Source organism: Pholcus phalangioides, unplaced genomic scaffold, assembly GCF_987345545.1.
Source record: "Pholcus phalangioides strain wild (caught in Gottingen) unplaced genomic scaffold, Ppha-v1.0 ptg000018l_1, whole genome shotgun sequence".
NCBI classification, from domain to species: Eukaryota; Metazoa; Arthropoda; class Arachnida; order Araneae; family Pholcidae; genus Pholcus; species Pholcus phalangioides.
Window position 1 is genome coordinate 8,649,479 of NW_028301611.1, and position 18,236 is coordinate 8,667,714.

An 18,236-nucleotide genomic window follows, 5' to 3' on the forward strand; every position below is an offset into this window, starting at 1 on the left:
ATAATAATAATGAGGCATCAAAATGTAGACCATTCGCCGCAATAACATTGTGAAGTCTCAGAAAAAATATTTTCAGAAACCCACGGAAAAGTTGGGTTGGTCTGAATCGAACTCAGATAGCGAATTGTGAAATTATATACAAAGTTTGACAACAGATGGCACTACGGGCACCAAAACCTAAAATACTATTTTTGTAACTGTCCATAACTCGCTGCAACAACATCGCGCAATCTCGGAACGAGATTTGGAGAAACACATGCTAATGTCTCAGCTGAGATGGCCTGTGAATTGATTTCTTAGATAGAGTTCGGGGATTAGTTATGTAGTTCGCCAACAGACCCCCCCAAAATAATTTTTGAAATTCTGTCTGAAATAAATTCAGGTCATACCAGCTGAGACATTTGCATGGGATTTCTGCAAATTTTGTTATGAGCCTGCACAATGTTGGCCATTTTGAAGTGTAGTATTTGAAATTTCCTATCTTCAGTGCCATCTGTTTTCGAACTCTGTAAATACTTTCGAAATTCTCTCTGACGAAATATTTACTCTTTTCCCAAGCACAATCCAGTAAACGGTAAGTTTATATCGCTTCCCGTTATATTTCTTCTATTCTTTTCCCTTTTTTTAATGTACCTGTCAATTTAGGGACACCCTGTAGAATATAATGATATTATTATAATAATAATGTCTCCAATAACATAGCAAACTGCTATTGGTTCCAAATATTCTCGAACCTGATTGGCTACACCACATCATTTTCTAATTCACTTTTGCTAGTAACAGCATGAAAATTCAACCAGATACACGACGATTATTGGTGTTTTTAGCCAAGAAACTCCGCCCCTCGTGACGTATTACCCGTGGTGACCAACCACGTTGCGCAAAGTTTTCCTCACACTCGAGTAGGAGTAAATAGTGTAAATATGCGTCCCGAAAACGTCCATTTGGGACCAGAGAGCAGCATAGGGGCCCGTGCCTCCAAAACTCAATCAAGAGAAATTAAAAACATATATTCTCTGTAATCTTTCTCAAAGCCAACACTGGGTCCCAGCTCCCCTCCAACAATTAGGTCCCGTGTACTCCCTTGTTTTACACGCTAATTTGTCCCGTCCTTCAGAAAAATAATTCACGAATTTCTACACGAACATTCGCCATTACCACCACGTTTTTCGACATTTTTTTCCGACTCATTCAGTTGGTACTCAGTCGCAAGTAAATGATATATCATTTAGAGTAAACATGTTTACTGTCATAGCTAGAAAGAGGAATAGTCTCTTGAGTAGGGTTACCAGACGGCCTCCTTTTCGATGTAATTTCAAGCGTCCTCCTACGTTTTGGAAAATTCAACGTTTTGTCCTTCTTTTCGGGAATCCGGAATTTTTTTGTTTCCTGGGAAAAAAAAGGGGAGAATTTTCACTCTGAGAAACATATATCGCTTCTTTCCGCCCCCCCCCCCTTCCGACAGACCAGTCACGACCCAGGCTCTGTCCCTCCCGGGATATAAGCCTTTTACCCTTGCGGGTTGGGTCGCGCTGGGGAGTCCCCCCCCCCCCCAAACGCACATTTTTACCAACCACAATCGAAATTCTCAGAATATCAGAACCCGAGTTTCCTCCAAGCAGGACAGATGCTATTCCAACCATGACCCAGCTTACTCCAGGATAACGTGAAAAAGACCGAACCGCAACATCCATTTTAAGAATACCATTGTTTGTGCTCAGCAACCGCTAAAACCGTACCCGTACACTGAATTCGGGAAGAACAGGGGGGGGGGGGTGTTACCTCTCACAATCAGAAATTTAAAAGGAATAGGATGTGCAAACAACACTCAATGCTGATTCCTATGGTGAAATCGCCTTTGGCAAAAAAATAATCGCTTCCGAAAAAGTAAAAACTGCATGAAGGTAGGGAAAGAAAGTCTCTCGACTTGCTCTAGGCAAAGAAATTGAACTGACCAGACTGTGTTAACAATCATTATAAGCGAGCGTATCGATATTTGTTCCTTTTTTTAGTGGTTCTGTTTGTTTAGTTTCAAAAAACTATTGTGTGCGTAGAAGCGGATTTTTTGTTAACATAAGTAACGCCATCTGTTGTGTAAATCGAGATAAGTGACGTTTCTAAGGAGGCACGCCCCAGCGTACTTCTCCTTTCTCAGTTTTAGAATCTGGTAATCCTACTCGTCAACAAATAAGTCTAGTATTGGAAGAAGTTTGCAAGTCAATCTGATGGAGCAGCGCCATCTCTCGAAAATAACGCGCATTATGATCAGACATTTCAGTTTGCCGTTTATTTTCAAGTGAACAGCTTTCCAAGAACAAAAAAAAAAAAATTTGCTTATATTTTCATTTTTGGAACCTGGCAACAATAGAGGTACATCCGAAATTTTTTCAATATCAAATCATAGAAAATTGTTTTTCGGTTGTTTTTTTCAATTTCATATTGTTAAAATTATGGAAAAATAGTAAATTTATTTTTCAAAATAAAAAAAGCGCAAAAATTATTTTGTTGATGACAATTTCTCGATGACAATCTGTTGCGATCCGAACAATCGTTTCGTTTTCTGTGACGACGAATAAAATGTGATTTGTATTTTTTTTGTGAAACAACAAATGAAAAAATAAGTTTCAATAATTTATTTTAATGTGTTTCGTAAAAACAAACTGTGCAAAAGGCTTAAAAAACGCTATCTATTGGAAAAGCTAGGCATTTGATCTTTCTATGTAATTTGTTTCTTTTTTTTTTCCTTTTCGTGTGTTGCATGTGCGTGGCCTGTAAGTGTTTATGTGTATATTGCGTAACACGTGTATATATATATAAAAAAAATTAATAAAATAAATATATTATCGATGAAAAAATATTCCTAGTCTCTCATTTGCTTTATTACAATGATGTGCTGCCATCTACTTTTGGGAAATGACTTCAATCAATACGTTGATGAGATGAGATTATTAGATAAGCTGACAATATACAGTCGAATCCCGTTTTAACGAATACCGTTATAGAGAAGATCTCGTTTTAACGAACACTTTTCTAATCCCTCAAATAAGGATACATAGGAACAATGCAAACAACCTGAAATTCCTTTATAACGAAATTTCGTTATAACGAAGTGATTTCTCCGGTCTCTTGGAGTTCGTTTTTATAACGGGATTCGACTGTATTTCATGGCAGAAAAATTACCGAAAAAATGATTTTCTAAATACCGGACAGGCCCAATTGTTGCCAGAAAATGCAAAGTATCAGAAAAATTGCTGCATGTCGCTATAGAAACGGTAAAAGTTACTGATGGCGGGGAAATAGAGCAAGTTTCTTCATTAGTAACAAAATACACAACCTAGATATAAGCGTTTCCCAAGTTGTGGTCCGTCGACCAGATGTAGGGCGCGCGCATTACGACCGCAACTAGATACTTTGCCTCCGTTCCCCGGAGCAAGGACGCATTTTGACTCCCCCAGAGTAACATAGAAGAAGCAGTTAAATTAGAGTGTATACGGCACCCCCCGAATTCTTAATTATAGAATTAATGAAAGAATTAATTATATAATTAATGAAAGAATTAATCATAGAATTAATGAAAGAATTAATCATAGAATTAATGAAAGAATTAATCATAGAATTAATGAAAGAATTAATTATGGAATTAATTATAGAATTAATCATAGAATTAATGAAAGAATTAATGAAAGAATTAATGAAAGAATTAATTATGGAATTAATGAAAATAAAAATAATTGCAGAATTAATGAAAGGAGTAATTGTAATTCCAGAAAAACTGAAGAAAATTCAGAGTTTTTTCGAAAGAAATAATTTCAGAATTGCTGGAAGAAATATTTTTGGATTTTTGAAACAATTTCAGAATTAGTGAAAAAAAAAAATAACGCATAAGTCAGTGAGAAATAATTTTGTAATTTGTGTGATTGAAATTATTTCACAACAAAACATGGGTATTCTGTAACTGCTTAATTATGGAAAGAAATTTTTACAAGGTATACGGACAAGGATATAATTACAGAATTACCAAAACAAACAATCACTGAATTACACCAAACTAAGTAATCACATTTTTACACCAAAATAAATAATTACAGAATAAACAATTAGACTTACGCCAAAATAAATAATTTTAGAATTACACCAAAATAAATAATTACAGAATTATACCAAAATAAATAATTACAGAATTACACCAAAATAAATAATTACATTTTGGCACCAAAATAAATAATTACAGAATTACACCAAAATAAATAATTACATTTTGGCACCAAAATAAATAATTACATTTTGGCACCAAAATAAATAATTGCAGAATTATACCAAAAATAAACAATTACAGAATTACACCAAAATAAATAATTACAGAATTACACCAAAATAAATAATTACATTTTGGCACCAAAATAAATAATTGCAGAACTATACCAAAAATAAATAATTACATTTTGGCACCAAAATAAATAATTGCAGAATTACACCAAAATAAATAATTACAGAATTACACCAAAATAAATAATTACAGAATTACACCAAAATAAATAATTACATTTTGGCACCAAAATAAGTAATTACATTTTGGCACCAAAATAAATAATTGCAGAATTATACCAAAATAAATAATTACAGAATAAACAATTACAGAGTAACACCAAAATAAATAAGTACCAAATAAATAATTACAGAGTTACTCCAAAATAAATAATTAAAAAAATACTGAAACAAACAGATACAAAATAAATAATTACAGAATCATGTAAAGTGATTTCGGATCAAATTTAATCAGAAATTAATCAGTAATAAATCAGAAACTTCTTTAGAGTTTGCGGAAAAAAAATTATTTCAGAGCTAATAAAAATTGATAATTAAAAAAATAAATAATTTCAGAGAATAAATAAAAGTTTTCCAAAACTGTTTTTCTGACCCTGTTCAACTCGGGGCTTCATTGGCCCTTTCTATCAAGATGTCACTGTAAAATTACATGGGAAAGAAAGCCCTTGTAATTCTGGGAGAAAAGGGACGATTTTGTCTTACAATTATAAATACCTCGATATGAGTTGGTGGCCCGTGGGCTTCGTGTGCAATTTAAATTTGTAAATGATGTTTGAAAGGTTGAAGACCCCTGCCGTACATGGAGCCAGTCAAGAAGAAGCTGTGACCTCACATATAAAAATAAGATGGCCATATGTCCCGATTTTCATCTCTGGTCGGTGACTTTCTTCCCGCATTTCTGTTTTGATTTTTGATTATAATAAGCGGTACCGTGTTCGACAATACGGTAATCGGCAGGCTGTTCAGCTCTAGTCTCAAAGAAATATGGTCCACCTGGATGTCCGCAGCAGGACAGTTGGAAATCTGGTAACCAGTAGCAAGTGTAGTTGATTGTAAATTAAATTTTGAATATAGAGTTCGCTTTCCTTCTCAAAAGAGAATAACTTCAAAACTTCCAAAAATTTTTTAAATGAAGAACTGAAATACCATATTTGCCTAATTTTGCCAAAAAACAATAATGTCATAGGCGCCGGAAAACCTAGGGCCTGAGGCCGTTTGAGGTGCCCCTCCCCAATAAATTTTGTAGGGGGAGGGGCTGAGACCCATCTCCCAATTATTTCTAAAAAAACAATGCAATGCATCTTTTCTGTCGTGCGTACGGGCTTGAGTCCCGTATATACGGGATGACCAGCAACTTTCAGCCCTCCCCCAATGTTGTCTTCATGTCGCCACCTCTGAATACGAATACACGAACAACTTACGGCGACCTCAAATTTTGATAACACATACGGGAAAATACGGGACTTCTCCAACTGTCATCAAAAAAGTTGCCGAAGAAAAGTAAAATTTCCATTTTTCCTCTAAAAAATTACCAATGGTAAGGAAATTAGATGCTGCATCACGTAACTGATAAGCATTTCCTACTGTTTCCGGGTGACACACGGTTAATTTTGCACTTCCCAATTGATAACCATCGGTATCAATAAGTTTGAATAAAATGGTACTCAGAAGTAAATATATATGTGACTAAAAATTGAAATAAAGAGATTTAAATCTGGATATATATTATAAGAAATGAAGACTTTTACATATATATATAAAACGCCAAATGTGGTTGAAACAATTTTAATTTCTGATATATATTGTTTAGTGGTTCATTCAAGCTCCTAACTGTCATCGTTCCCATAAGCCAATTTCCATGAAGAAAGCATTTAATGAAAAAGCAATAACTAAGCATAACTAGGGTGACCAAATGGCCTTTTTACTACCTCGTGATATGGGGAGGCGAGATCCCGTATTTTCCCAAATTTTTGACCTGAATGAATGAATGAACGCCAGGGTCTCTGCCACCGGACTTATCCCGTTACCGAGATCTCTTCCAGCCCAGCTTCGTCGCAGAGTCTGGAACAAAGTGAGTGTGCACACCTAACAGTCTGAGTGTGTAGCTAGTGTTGTGTATGAAATTTCAGTGCTGCCATCTTCAAATTGTGAGTGAAGTGTAATGATTGAATATTTGTAACGTTGCAGGCCTGTTGCTCTCTGTGGCGAGACTTTTTTTAACGGGGAGATCGGCTCGCATTCGCGCCTTGAAGTTGGGAACCACAGAAAACCAACTTCAGCCGACCACCACTGTGGGGATCGAACCCGGATCCTCGCATCGCGAGTCCGTCACTATAACCACTCGACCACCACAGCGGCCCAAATTTTTGACCGACACTTTCATAAAAAAATATAATTTTTTTTTTTACTCGAATTACTCGAATAAATAAATTACTTCGAAAACTTACTCGAATTTGTAATCTTCATTAGAGTCATGAGTAAAGATAATTTGCATGGATTTAAGGAACTTCTTATCCACCCAGAAGATCAATAATAATTTATGATAGAAAATTTCTATTTCTGATAAAGCAACCCGTTTTAAGAATCTATTTACATATACAGTATACATTTACACACGCACAATAAATTTTATACGTCACAAAAAAAATGTCATCGAAAACTACAAATTAGTACAATTATATAGCGTGCCCTGTAAGTGCTAATGCAGCCTTACAGAGCACGCTATATAATCCACCATCCGTCGTAGAGAGGTACGATTCTAATTTAAAAGATGCTTAAAAACGTTAAAAAATCACCCTGTACCAGTTTTGAGAGTGGGAAAATACAATATGTCACAAAATAAAAAAATCTAACCCTTTTTCCCTCCAACTTCCAATTAGAAAGTTGATGCCCTGTTTCTCTCTAGAGGCCAACAAAGAAAACTTCAAGTTTCTAATCTATTCAAATTCAAAAAATCGGAGGAAAAGTTCGTAAAAGATAGCGTAAATGAGGAAAAAGTGCATTGTCCGTTACTTTTCGCTGTTCTATCATAACTTTTCTCTCATTTTTGAATTTCAAATATCTTAGCAAAAATTGCAGTTAAAATCTTGGACTTTTTTTTTCTGTTGACTTCAGGAGATATAGGACAATAACTTTGTAATTTGGAAGCTAGAAGACAACGGGACCGTACAAAAATTAAATCTCCCATTTTGTGACACACTGTATTTTTCACTCTCAAAACTGCTACAGGGTAATTTTTGAATGCCTTTTGAGCATTTTTTTAAACTGGAACCATACCTCTACGACGGACGGTTGAAAAGAACGCATTAGCACTTACAGGGCACTCTGTATACAGTTCATAGTATGATATCTCTTCACACTTTGATAATTCATAAGTATACAAATTATTGTTGAATATACATATTTTTGAAAAATATTCTCATATCCTTAAAAATACACATATTCATGAAAATCATACATGTGAAATGAAAATATATACAAATATTTCCATTGTATTAGTATTTCGAAAACAATGCTATTTGCAAAAATAAAAATGTTATAATTTGACCTCATATAAGTGTAATTGTAGCTTGCTATAGATTCAATATTTTTGGGGAAATGTAACTAACTTTTTGTGAATAGTGTTTTGGCACTTGATTATTCAATTCTTACTCTGGTTGATATTCTATGATGATTTCCTTCGAATTTTTGGAAAAAGCAAGCGTGAATCATAATAGACTTCATCTTCTTTATTTCTTGCTGATAGGCGATTTTTATAATGACATATTTTGACAGTTTTAGAGAAGTAATTGGAAAACATTTTGGTGAGAATATATATTTCCCCATATCGAGACTATCTCAATTTCTCGATTTCTCTCGATGAAATATTGACATTTTACGTATCATTAATCATCTCAAATACCAAACTTTCATTAGTTCATTAAGATAATTCCCAAAAACAAAGACACCTATAATCATAATTATCAAATAAATATAATCAAGTCACGATCTCATGTCGAAAATGAAAATGAAAATGAAAAAAAAAATTGGAAGAAAAAGAAGATTTTTTTTTCCGAAACGGGATGTGATGAAAGTCACTCCTTAACCAATCACGTCAAACACGAGTTGGTCACGTGCCACTTGATAGGATGAACCGAACACCTGAAAATTGGTTAATGGTAAATAAAAAAAAACTTTCAGCCCGGGGGGGGGGGGGAGGATTACAAAACAGCTAACGAACTTCGAAGAAAAAGAAACATAAAATCGCAATAATAATAATAATAACAACAGTAATAAATAAACAATAAAAAACGACGATTCACCAACGGAAATACGCGGTGACAAAAACGGTTTCTCTTTCTTTTCCATTTTTATTATTTAGCAGGCGATCTCTCTCTCATTTATCGTCTGCTCATAAAGATAAACACCACGAGTATGAGCAGGTGAGTACCATTATTCAATGTCGGCAATATAATTTTTTGTATTCAGTTGGAAAAATTTTCCATATTTGTATTCATTAATATTGACTAAATTTTATTAGTTTTTGATCGAAATGACGAAATAATTTATTTTAATAATTATTATAATTTATCCTTTTTATTGGATTTATAAAAATTTGAACAGTTTTATTCAATTTTTTTTTTTACTCAAATTGCTTATTTGAACATTTTACTCAAGAAATAATTTAAAATTAAATTTAATGAGAGGAAGTTTTATATTATTAACAAATAGTGACCACAAGTTAATTTAAATAATTATTTTATTTTACAAAATATGTTATAAAATTGATAATGAAGAAAATAAATTTAATTCTCATTATCGTTCATAAATGTGATCACCACGATTAAAGCAAGTGATTACCATTATGAAGTAACAAAATTTAATTTTTTTTTGCATTCAGTTGAAAAAATTTTCAATGTTTGTATTCATTCTTGTGATCGATATGAACAAATAAAATGATTATAATTGATTTATAAAATATGTCATAAAATTGGTGATGAAGAAAATAAACGCGATCTTTATTATCGCACTCTTGTCGTCTGCTCATAAATATAATCACCACGTTTATAAACATGGTGATTGTCATTATTATATAATGAAATTCAATTTTTTGAATTCAGTTCGAAAATTTTTAAAAATTTGTAATCATCAATATGACTTTAAATATTTATAGTGTGAGATCCCAGTAAATAAATAATGATTATAATTGATACTTATTGACATTTTTCTTTTTATCGGATTTCTAAACATGAAAACTAAAAATATATTCGAAAAGTTTCATTCAAATTAAAGTAAAAATCTAAAATTGGATATAATAAAGGGAATTTTTATGTTATATTAACAAATAATGCTCCATGAATTCAAAAAATTTTCTTTAAGAAAATATTTATTTATTGTGAAAACAATGTTTTAAAATTGATAATGAAGAAAATAAACGTGACTCTTACTTATTATTGCTCTTTTGCCGTCTACTCTTAAAGATAATCACTACGATTATTAGCAGGCGATTATCATAATTAAATAACGTAATCAAACTTTTTTCGAATTTAGGAAGTTTTTAAATATTTTTATTCACACACATCAATATATTGACTTTAAAACTTTTAAGTGTGAGAAGAAATAATTATTATAACTGATTTTTTTATGTATATACAGTGCACAGTAATTTGGCATTTTTCTTTTATTTCAAAATAAAATTATACTTGGAATTTCCATTCAATTTAAAGAAATAATCTAAAATCAGATTTTAAAAAAGGAATTTTTATGCTGTTAATAAGTAATAGCCGAATGAATTCAACAATAATTTTTTTTAAATAAAATATTTTTTGAAAAATTAATTATTAATTATTTTTTGCAATTTCAACTTGATACAAAATTTAATTAGTTTAAAAAATTGCTTATATTTGTATTCATAAATATTGACTTTGGCATTTTTCTGTGCGTGATCAAAATGAAAAAAAAAAGATTATATTTTTTTTAAATTTAGCTTTTCATCGGATTTATAAATTTGAAAATTTAATCTAATGTCTAATTATATGTTGATTGCAAAAATAATTTCATTGAAACCTAATTCTGTTCAACTTTCCTTAATTTATTGATAAGTTGATAGATAGCGATGATAAATTTCATCGAAGAAAAATTCAAATGTTTTAATAAATTTTAATGGCTAACAATTTTTAGTTATTGATAATTATAACAGACAAAACAAGGACATTATACCCTTCAAAATCAAAATATTCCAATGCAAATAGGCAGCAAATCATTAGTGAAGTTTCTAGAGTGGTTTGTGGTTGTTCAAGAAAAGCATTCATATTAAAAAATAAAATTGATTGCGGTAATAATTATAATTAATATAGTTTCTAAAGTCTATGAAAAAATCGTGTAAAACTATTCTTGCAATTATTAAATTGGTCAGTTTCACCAATAATTTCGCATTTTATGTAATCTTTTTCTATTTATATATTTATATAATCAGCTAACAATAATGAGTGTAATTTGTTTACTTTGCCTGATATACCTAATAATTTTCATTGCATTCAATGAGGGTGAGTTATTATAATTTATTGAAAATTAACGAAACATCTATTTTCTTTTTCTTTTGAAAATTTATTAAAACATCTATTCCCTTTCTTTTCTTTAATTTATCGAAACATCTGATATCTTCTTATTTTTTGCCATGAATTTTTTTGACATTTAACAGTTGGCGAAAAGGTAGAAAGAAATTAACAAGAATTAGGTTCATATTTTTCATTATTTTATGACATTTGTTCAATAAACACGTGATTTATATTAAAAATATATTACAAATAATTTTTACGATTTCAGTTTATTTCTGTAATTTTAATAAAAAATTTCAAGTATAATTTATTTTCCACATTTAAAAATTCGATAAAAAGCAAAGTTAGAAAATAGTAAAACTGTCAATTTTCAGAATCAGTTCGATCACGCAATAAATTAAAAAAAAAATTAATGGTTATTAAGTATTTTCATCCAAGTACTCATTAATTTAGACGTCAATGAAATTTCATTTAAATCGAAATTGAATCTCAATCGAATGATGATAAAATCACATTGTGAATAGAAACGCTTTCGGTTCTTCTTTGTCTCTGCATGGGCAGGTGCTAAGAATGAATTCAATTAACCACAACCGCACTAACTTCAATGACTTTGAACCGCGGTTTCTATCAACGTTTCATTCGACCTCCGATTCCATTTCCACCTTCTTTAAAAAAAAAAAGAAGAAGAAAAAATGATATAAAGAAAGAGTTGCATCTCTCAACCATGACACATTTACTTACAACGTCGAAAACATCAATTTTGTTTCCGTTCATTGGCGTACTTTTCAAACAAACAAACAAAAAAGCACAAGACCTTTCTTTCAGGGCAAGTCAAGTCACGAAATTCTTCGTTTACCGCAGGGTTTTGGTGTTGTCATGTTTATATTTGGGGAAAAGACATCAGTGTAAAAGTGGAAAGTGAAAAAAGAAGTAAACATTGTAAAAAGAAAATATAACTGACCTCACCAAAAAAAAAAAAATGGAGAAACAAATGGTTTTTTTCCTTTCGTAGTCTTTCATACTCTCTGTGCAAAATGGTTTTTCCCCCAACCATTTCGAACACGGCGTGGGACGCAAATGGCATCGATCACGGCGGATTTCAATTGAGATTATAAATTAGAGTGAAGATAAATTCTGTGGCCAACGTACGATCTCTGGCACGATTTCCAACAAATCAGACAAAAAAATGGTTTCCTCTCTTCCTTATTTGCATAATAAGAACCTATATTCATCGTCTTACTATTCACACTGAGTCTCCATAGATTTTTGCCAACCTGCCTACGTCAATTTCTGAACAAGCGCCTAGTCGGAATTTTCCTTTATTTTTTTTTTTTAAACGTGACTTTACAGAGCAATAACCTTAACCACAGAAAGGCGTTGTCCGATCTCAGGTCCGAAAAAAGACATTGCTTAATTGTCCCTAACCTACACAGTGTAGGTAGACGCTATATAACATAATATGAACTATGCAAAGCTATATCTGTCATGCCCTTGCTCGTAACGGCTGGCTGATGCGAAGATGAATAAAGGAAAGAAAATTCAACTGCCTCCTTTGGGGAATCGAACCGATATCCTTTCGCATGCCGGGCGAGTGCGCTAGATCACTATGCCTTCATGCAACGACCTTCTTTCCTCAGAGCTTAATATGTGTATGCTTCAGATAAGTGTGGGAATGTCCAAAATGTTGATCTAGATTTTGGAGAGCGTGATTGTTTGGGAATGACCAGAAGAGTTACTTAAAGATAGTGGCATATTGAAATTGGGCGTTAAGCAGGATTTCTGGATATTATGCCGAGATGAACAAGAAAAAAAAGTGTTGTTTCCTCTATACTGCGAATCGAACACAGGACCTCTTGAACAGGGCCGCAAGTAGATGCTTGGTCACTCGGGGCAAGTGCGCATTTTGACGCCCCCCTTGTAATACAAATACAACGCCACAACAGGCAAAATGCCCAACGAGGTAGCTGAGAATGTCCGAGGTAAGGTTTGAGAATGAAATTTGCGCCCCCTCCGGGCTACGAGACCCGCCTGCTCCACACCTAGTTGCGGCAATGCTCTTGCATACCGGGCAGGCGCACTTTTACCATCATACCATAAAGATAAAATTATTTTTCCCCCTTAAAACACACACAGTAGCGTGATTTTTGCTGAGTAGAAACATTGCTGCCTCTTTTTTAACTTCAGCCAATGGCCCCCAGGTGGCGGCAGTAAAGATGGATGATGATTTTTCGCACGGCTAAGATACATGAAATCAATAGGTTTTCTGGATATTATGGCGAGGTGAACAGGAAAAGCAAAAGGCTGTGCTCTGCTCAGCAAAAAATCACGCTACTTTGCGTGTTTTAAGAAAAAAAAGGTTGTCTCTCTGTGGTGTAATGATAAGTGCGCTTGCCCGGTATGCAAGAGGTGATGGGTTCGATTCCCGGTGGAGAAAAACCACACTTTTTTCCTGTTCACCTCGGCATAATATCCGAACCTATTGATTTCACGTATCTCAACCGAGCAAAAAAATCATCGTCCATCTCTATTGAGGTTTAGTTCTGTTAATGAGGTCCCAATCCTCGACATTTTCAATCAGATCCCGTAGGTTGTCGGATTTGGAGGAGGGGGATTCTGTCTACATGTCATTTTATTGAGAATGTACTTATGTGATAACTATAAAGGTTTTAGCTGATGTCATAACACGTCAGATCTGAGCCTCCAGCAGAGGAGTCTAATGACTGAAATCGGAACGGGAGAACTGCTTGTTTGGATATCGTAAATTTCGGGCGAAAATTCACAGGAATTTTCTCATTAACCGGTTTTTGATTGATATCAAGTGTTGATCGAGAGGAAACCATCTCCTAAGCAATCTTACTATATTTTGTTAACGATGCTTAATTAGAAATTCTCAACGCGTCATTCGGGAAGATATCATCAAGACTTCTATCCGGACGACCTTTTGAGGTCTGTAGCGTATCGGCATGCATTGTGCATGAATTGCAAGAATTATTATGCAAGAATGTTATTGAAAAATGCAAGAAATATTAAGTTAATAATCTATATGTATAAAATTGATTTGTGTGTGTGTGTGTTATCTCTATACAAATCTACAATTTTAGATCGATCGTCACCAAATTTTGCATATATACCAAATGGGACCCGACTTGAACGATAGGCTACTTTAAAATTTCGTCAGAGCAGGGCAAGTGCCCCAAATGGGCAAAAAACGGTCGGGCAACAACGGTTTTTGGGCCTCAACAATCACTTTCCGAACGTTTACTTTGGTTAGCGTGGTTCCCTAGCAATGCGTTTCAGACGTGTTTTATGTCTTTACAATGGTTTGTCACTTCTCTAATCCTGTTAGCATATGTATAATAGTTTATGCCTTTATAATGGTTGGGCACATTTTCAATATGCTCTCAGTAATGAGGCTTTTTGAATAGACGTCATAATCATCATCAGCATCTGTTTGAGGGTCAGGAAAAGGGTAATCCTCATAGAAATCAGTGTTAGAATTGCCGATTTTACTGTAGAAATGCCGAAATTTGGCGGGGTTTTCCGCCACACATCAATGATTTTAAAAATGTTATTGAATTCTAGATTTTTGAAATATTGAGTTCGCTTAGAGATATACGAAGCCCAGGAGATTAAATATTAAGAGATTAGCCAGACCTACTTTTGAGTTGAGATCCATGTAATAACATTGATTTCAACTTTTTATTTACATATTCTCAAGTATGAAAATTAATGTCTCCTTACTGTCTAACTGCATAAATTCACATATAGTTTAGATTGTTTTAAAATTAATTATGGGCTCATAAAATACATCGAAGAAATTCTACAGCTTTAATATTTTTTGAAGCAGAAACAGGCAGATGAATAACTAGAACTTCAGGGGGGTAAAATATTTATATATATTCATTTCTACGTTTCTTTAAATCTAGATTTGTTTATTTCATGAGTCACGCAGTAAGTCCAATTGTTGCAATTGATATTGATAATATCCTTATGGGTTCAAAAAAAATTCCTAAGGACCAGCCATAATTATCTAATTATCATAACGTAATTTATAGGTTTTAAAAATTGATTCCATTCACGATATCCGTAAAAAAGTATAAGCTCAAATAAGCTTCGTGGAAAAAAACGGTTCAGCTGAATTTCGAAAGAAAAATACATGTGAAAATACAAGAATGTTCCGTGAAATGTGGGGCATATGGTCACGACGCTCAAGCTTTGAAATTTTTTTTTGGGGGGGGGGGGGTCCATTGAATTGTTTTAGACATTTTACAAGTACTTGGGCACAGAAATGTTGCGAAACACTCCGCTCTACTTTTTTTCATTATTTTATACTGTACTCATATTCCTATACTACCCTAAACTGAGGGGAGGAAGGGGGAAATATATTTCAAATACTCTCACTCTATATATCTGTTATCAAAACGAGAACAAAAGCTGACTTTGCCTACCGGCTGTTGATCGACATTGAGGGAGATGCGAGACATGTCCGAGTAAGAAAAAACTCAACACAGTTTCTGTCCTTGGCATTGTCGAAATAAGAGGGTTTCAAGGAGGTGAAAAAAATATCTCGTGGCAGCCGAAATGCAAAGCATTAAGTTAGGCCGAAATATTTCGTAATCGTTACTGAGAAGGTTAAGCACTGGAAGTGCTGTTCTAGAATGAGAATTAGAATGTTTTGGTCTTTCAGCGTGATATCTTTCCACTTTACAGCGCAACGTCTTTCATAACTGACTGAATCTGCATTGAGATGCCAGTCCCACGTCCGAGCATTTTCTGGTATAGGCCTATAGAAACTCCTAATAAATTGCGGAAACAACTACCGCTACTTCGTTAGGGTTAAGCGATAGTTTCTATTAAGCTCTTGAAATGTTTCGTTTCCCGGTATTTACGGCCTCGTAAACTATTTCGAGTGAAAGGATTCTGTTTACACTGTTCTTAGGCGTTTATAGCTTGTTTGTTGTCGCTGTATATCCACGGCCAAGGATTTTCCACTTTACAAGCTGCGAAACGTCAAAATCTCGGCTGTTTTCGAAGTGTTTCGTTTCAACCGTCTATATGTGTATTTCTGTTCAGGAGAGACCATATACAGGGTGCATAGCAAACAAGGGATTGGACATTTCACTGGTGAACCGTTGATCCTATAGAGGTACATTTCCAGTTAAAAAAAAGTTTCCAAATAACGTGTAGTACTCAGATATGTCATTATATTTCAATAGCCCCGTTTACATATGCAAGATTAGGGGTCGCTTTGGTGATTATTACCTTCATGGCAACTTGTTTTCCTCATGGGGAAAAAAAGAAGGGACGAAGATCCTTCAAAAGAGTCCCATCATTGTTGCTGAATAAGGGTGGGTGACTCCGACCTCCTCTCCCGTAATCCTTTGTGCCGCGGAAACTACTGTAAGCTCCTTCGTCAGCCATTTTGAGCCAACCACACCTCAACCCGCCGCGTGACCAGTGACGACGTCCGAAAAGAAGGGGGAATACCGGCATAAAATAAACGCCATGTAAACGGGTTGTAGCGAAAATCCCTGTTACGGGTAACTTCCCGGAATATTTTATTGCCCATGTAAACGGGGCTAAGTGGCTGTATAATTATTAAAATAAAAATTTTACTTTTTTTATGCAGTCCCCGTGTGCCCCAGAACCCAATTAGAAAGTTGTTGTCCTGTCCCTCTTGATGCCAGCAAAAAAAAAAAAAATTCCTTGTTTCTAAGTGCAAAATTCATTGAGATATTCCAATTTGAAAACGCGGGAAATTTGGGAAAAACAGCGTTAAATACGGGTAAAACGGTTTTTCTCCATTTAGAGCTGTTTCTCTCTCCACCCTTCAAATTTCTTCCGTCTTTCGAATTCAAATATCTCAGTGAATATTGCACTTAGAAACATGGAAATTTTTTTTATGGCATCAGGAGAGTCAGGGTAACTGGGTTCGGGGGTACACAGGGACTGTATAAAAAGTAAATTTCTTTATTTTAATAACTATACAACCTCTTGAAACATGAATGGCATATCTGAGTAGTACGCGTTATTTTGGAAACTTTTTCTAATTGGAAGTATATCTCCAGGATTGACGGTTCACCAGCAAAATGCCATAAACCCCCCCCCCCCTGTTTGCTATGCACCCTGTATACGCAGAAGAGTCTGTGGTATAATTTATTCCTCCAATTAATCACTAGATCCATAGAATGTTCTGACATTTACAGGCTTTCAATACATTCCCCCTTCCCCCAACGTTTCGTTCAGCGTTTTGCCAGAGTAATGTGGGATCTGTCAAATACCGTAGAACAAATGGCCTGCGAGCCAAATGTGGCCTTCCGAGTTTTTTTTTCTGTGGCCTGCCGACCATTTTCAGAAAATAGCTACTTCACACAGAAAAACGATTAAGTTCCAAAACAAAAAAAAACGCAAAAAGAGCTCTGGCTTCTGAAATTTCCAGAATTGTTAAAAGTTATAATTCTTGAAAAAAAATTAAGAACTCTTGAAGGAAATAATTTCATATGTAATCAAAAATTTAAAATTAATGAAAAAAATAATTTAAGAATTACAGGCAAATTTCAAATTTGACAAAAGATAGAATTAATGAATTAATTAATTAATTCTAATTAATAAATAAATAATTAATAAAAGGAAGTTGTTCGAAAAGAAAGAAAAATTCAAATTTAATGAAAGAAATAAATCCTTCACAAAAATAAAAGTGTTTTCATTAAATTTGGGGAGCCCTTAACCGTTTAAGCGACAATGACGAGATATCTCGCCTCCATAAATGCCCCCCCCCCCTCTCCTCCTCCCCTTATTTTAGCATTAACAACCCCAGATATTTTGTATCTGAGCTTTTGTAAAAATGATTTCTCAATGGGAAACTTTTCCCTATACTTCCGTTAGATTGCACCTGCTGAAAATCGGAAGGGAAATCTACTTAATTGAAGATATGGCATTTTGCCGTGTCTTTGCCATTTTTTGACGTGTGCAATGATGTGAGTAAACAAAAGAGTGTGCAAGCAGGTGAGTGAGCAAAAGAGATGCAAAGCGTGTGCAAGCATGTCAATGATCAAAACAGTGAAAGCATGTCAATGACCAAAACAGTGTGCAAGCATGTGGGTGACTGAAACAGTGTGCAAGCATGTGGGTGACTGAAACCGTGTGCAAGCATGTGGGTGACTGAAACTGTGTGAAGTATGTGAGTGACTGAAACAGTGTGCAAGCATGGCAATGACCAAAACAGTGTGCAAGCATGGCAATGACCAAAACAGTGTGCGAGCATGGCAATGACCAAAACAGTGTGCGAGCATGGCAATGACCAAAACGGTGTGCAAGCACAGCAATGACCAAAACAGTGTACAAGAATATCAATGACCAAAACAGTGTGCAAGC

At 34.2% G+C, this 18,236-nt stretch overlaps 1 protein-coding gene across 1 annotated transcript in view; it reads left to right on the top strand.

Annotated features, from left to right (window-relative positions):
* Window positions 1–8,482: 8,482 nt before the first annotated feature.
* Window positions 8,483–18,236, top strand: part of LOC149071658 (uncharacterized) — a 30,628-nt gene continuing 20,874 nt past the window's right edge. The window contains exon 1 of the mRNA XM_089247825.1: window positions 8,483–8,747. Within this exon, the coding sequence (XP_089103951.1) occupies window positions 8,740–8,747 (8 nt within the window). The 5' untranslated portion in view covers window positions 8,483–8,739. The remainder of the gene's footprint in view (window positions 8,748–18,236) is intronic.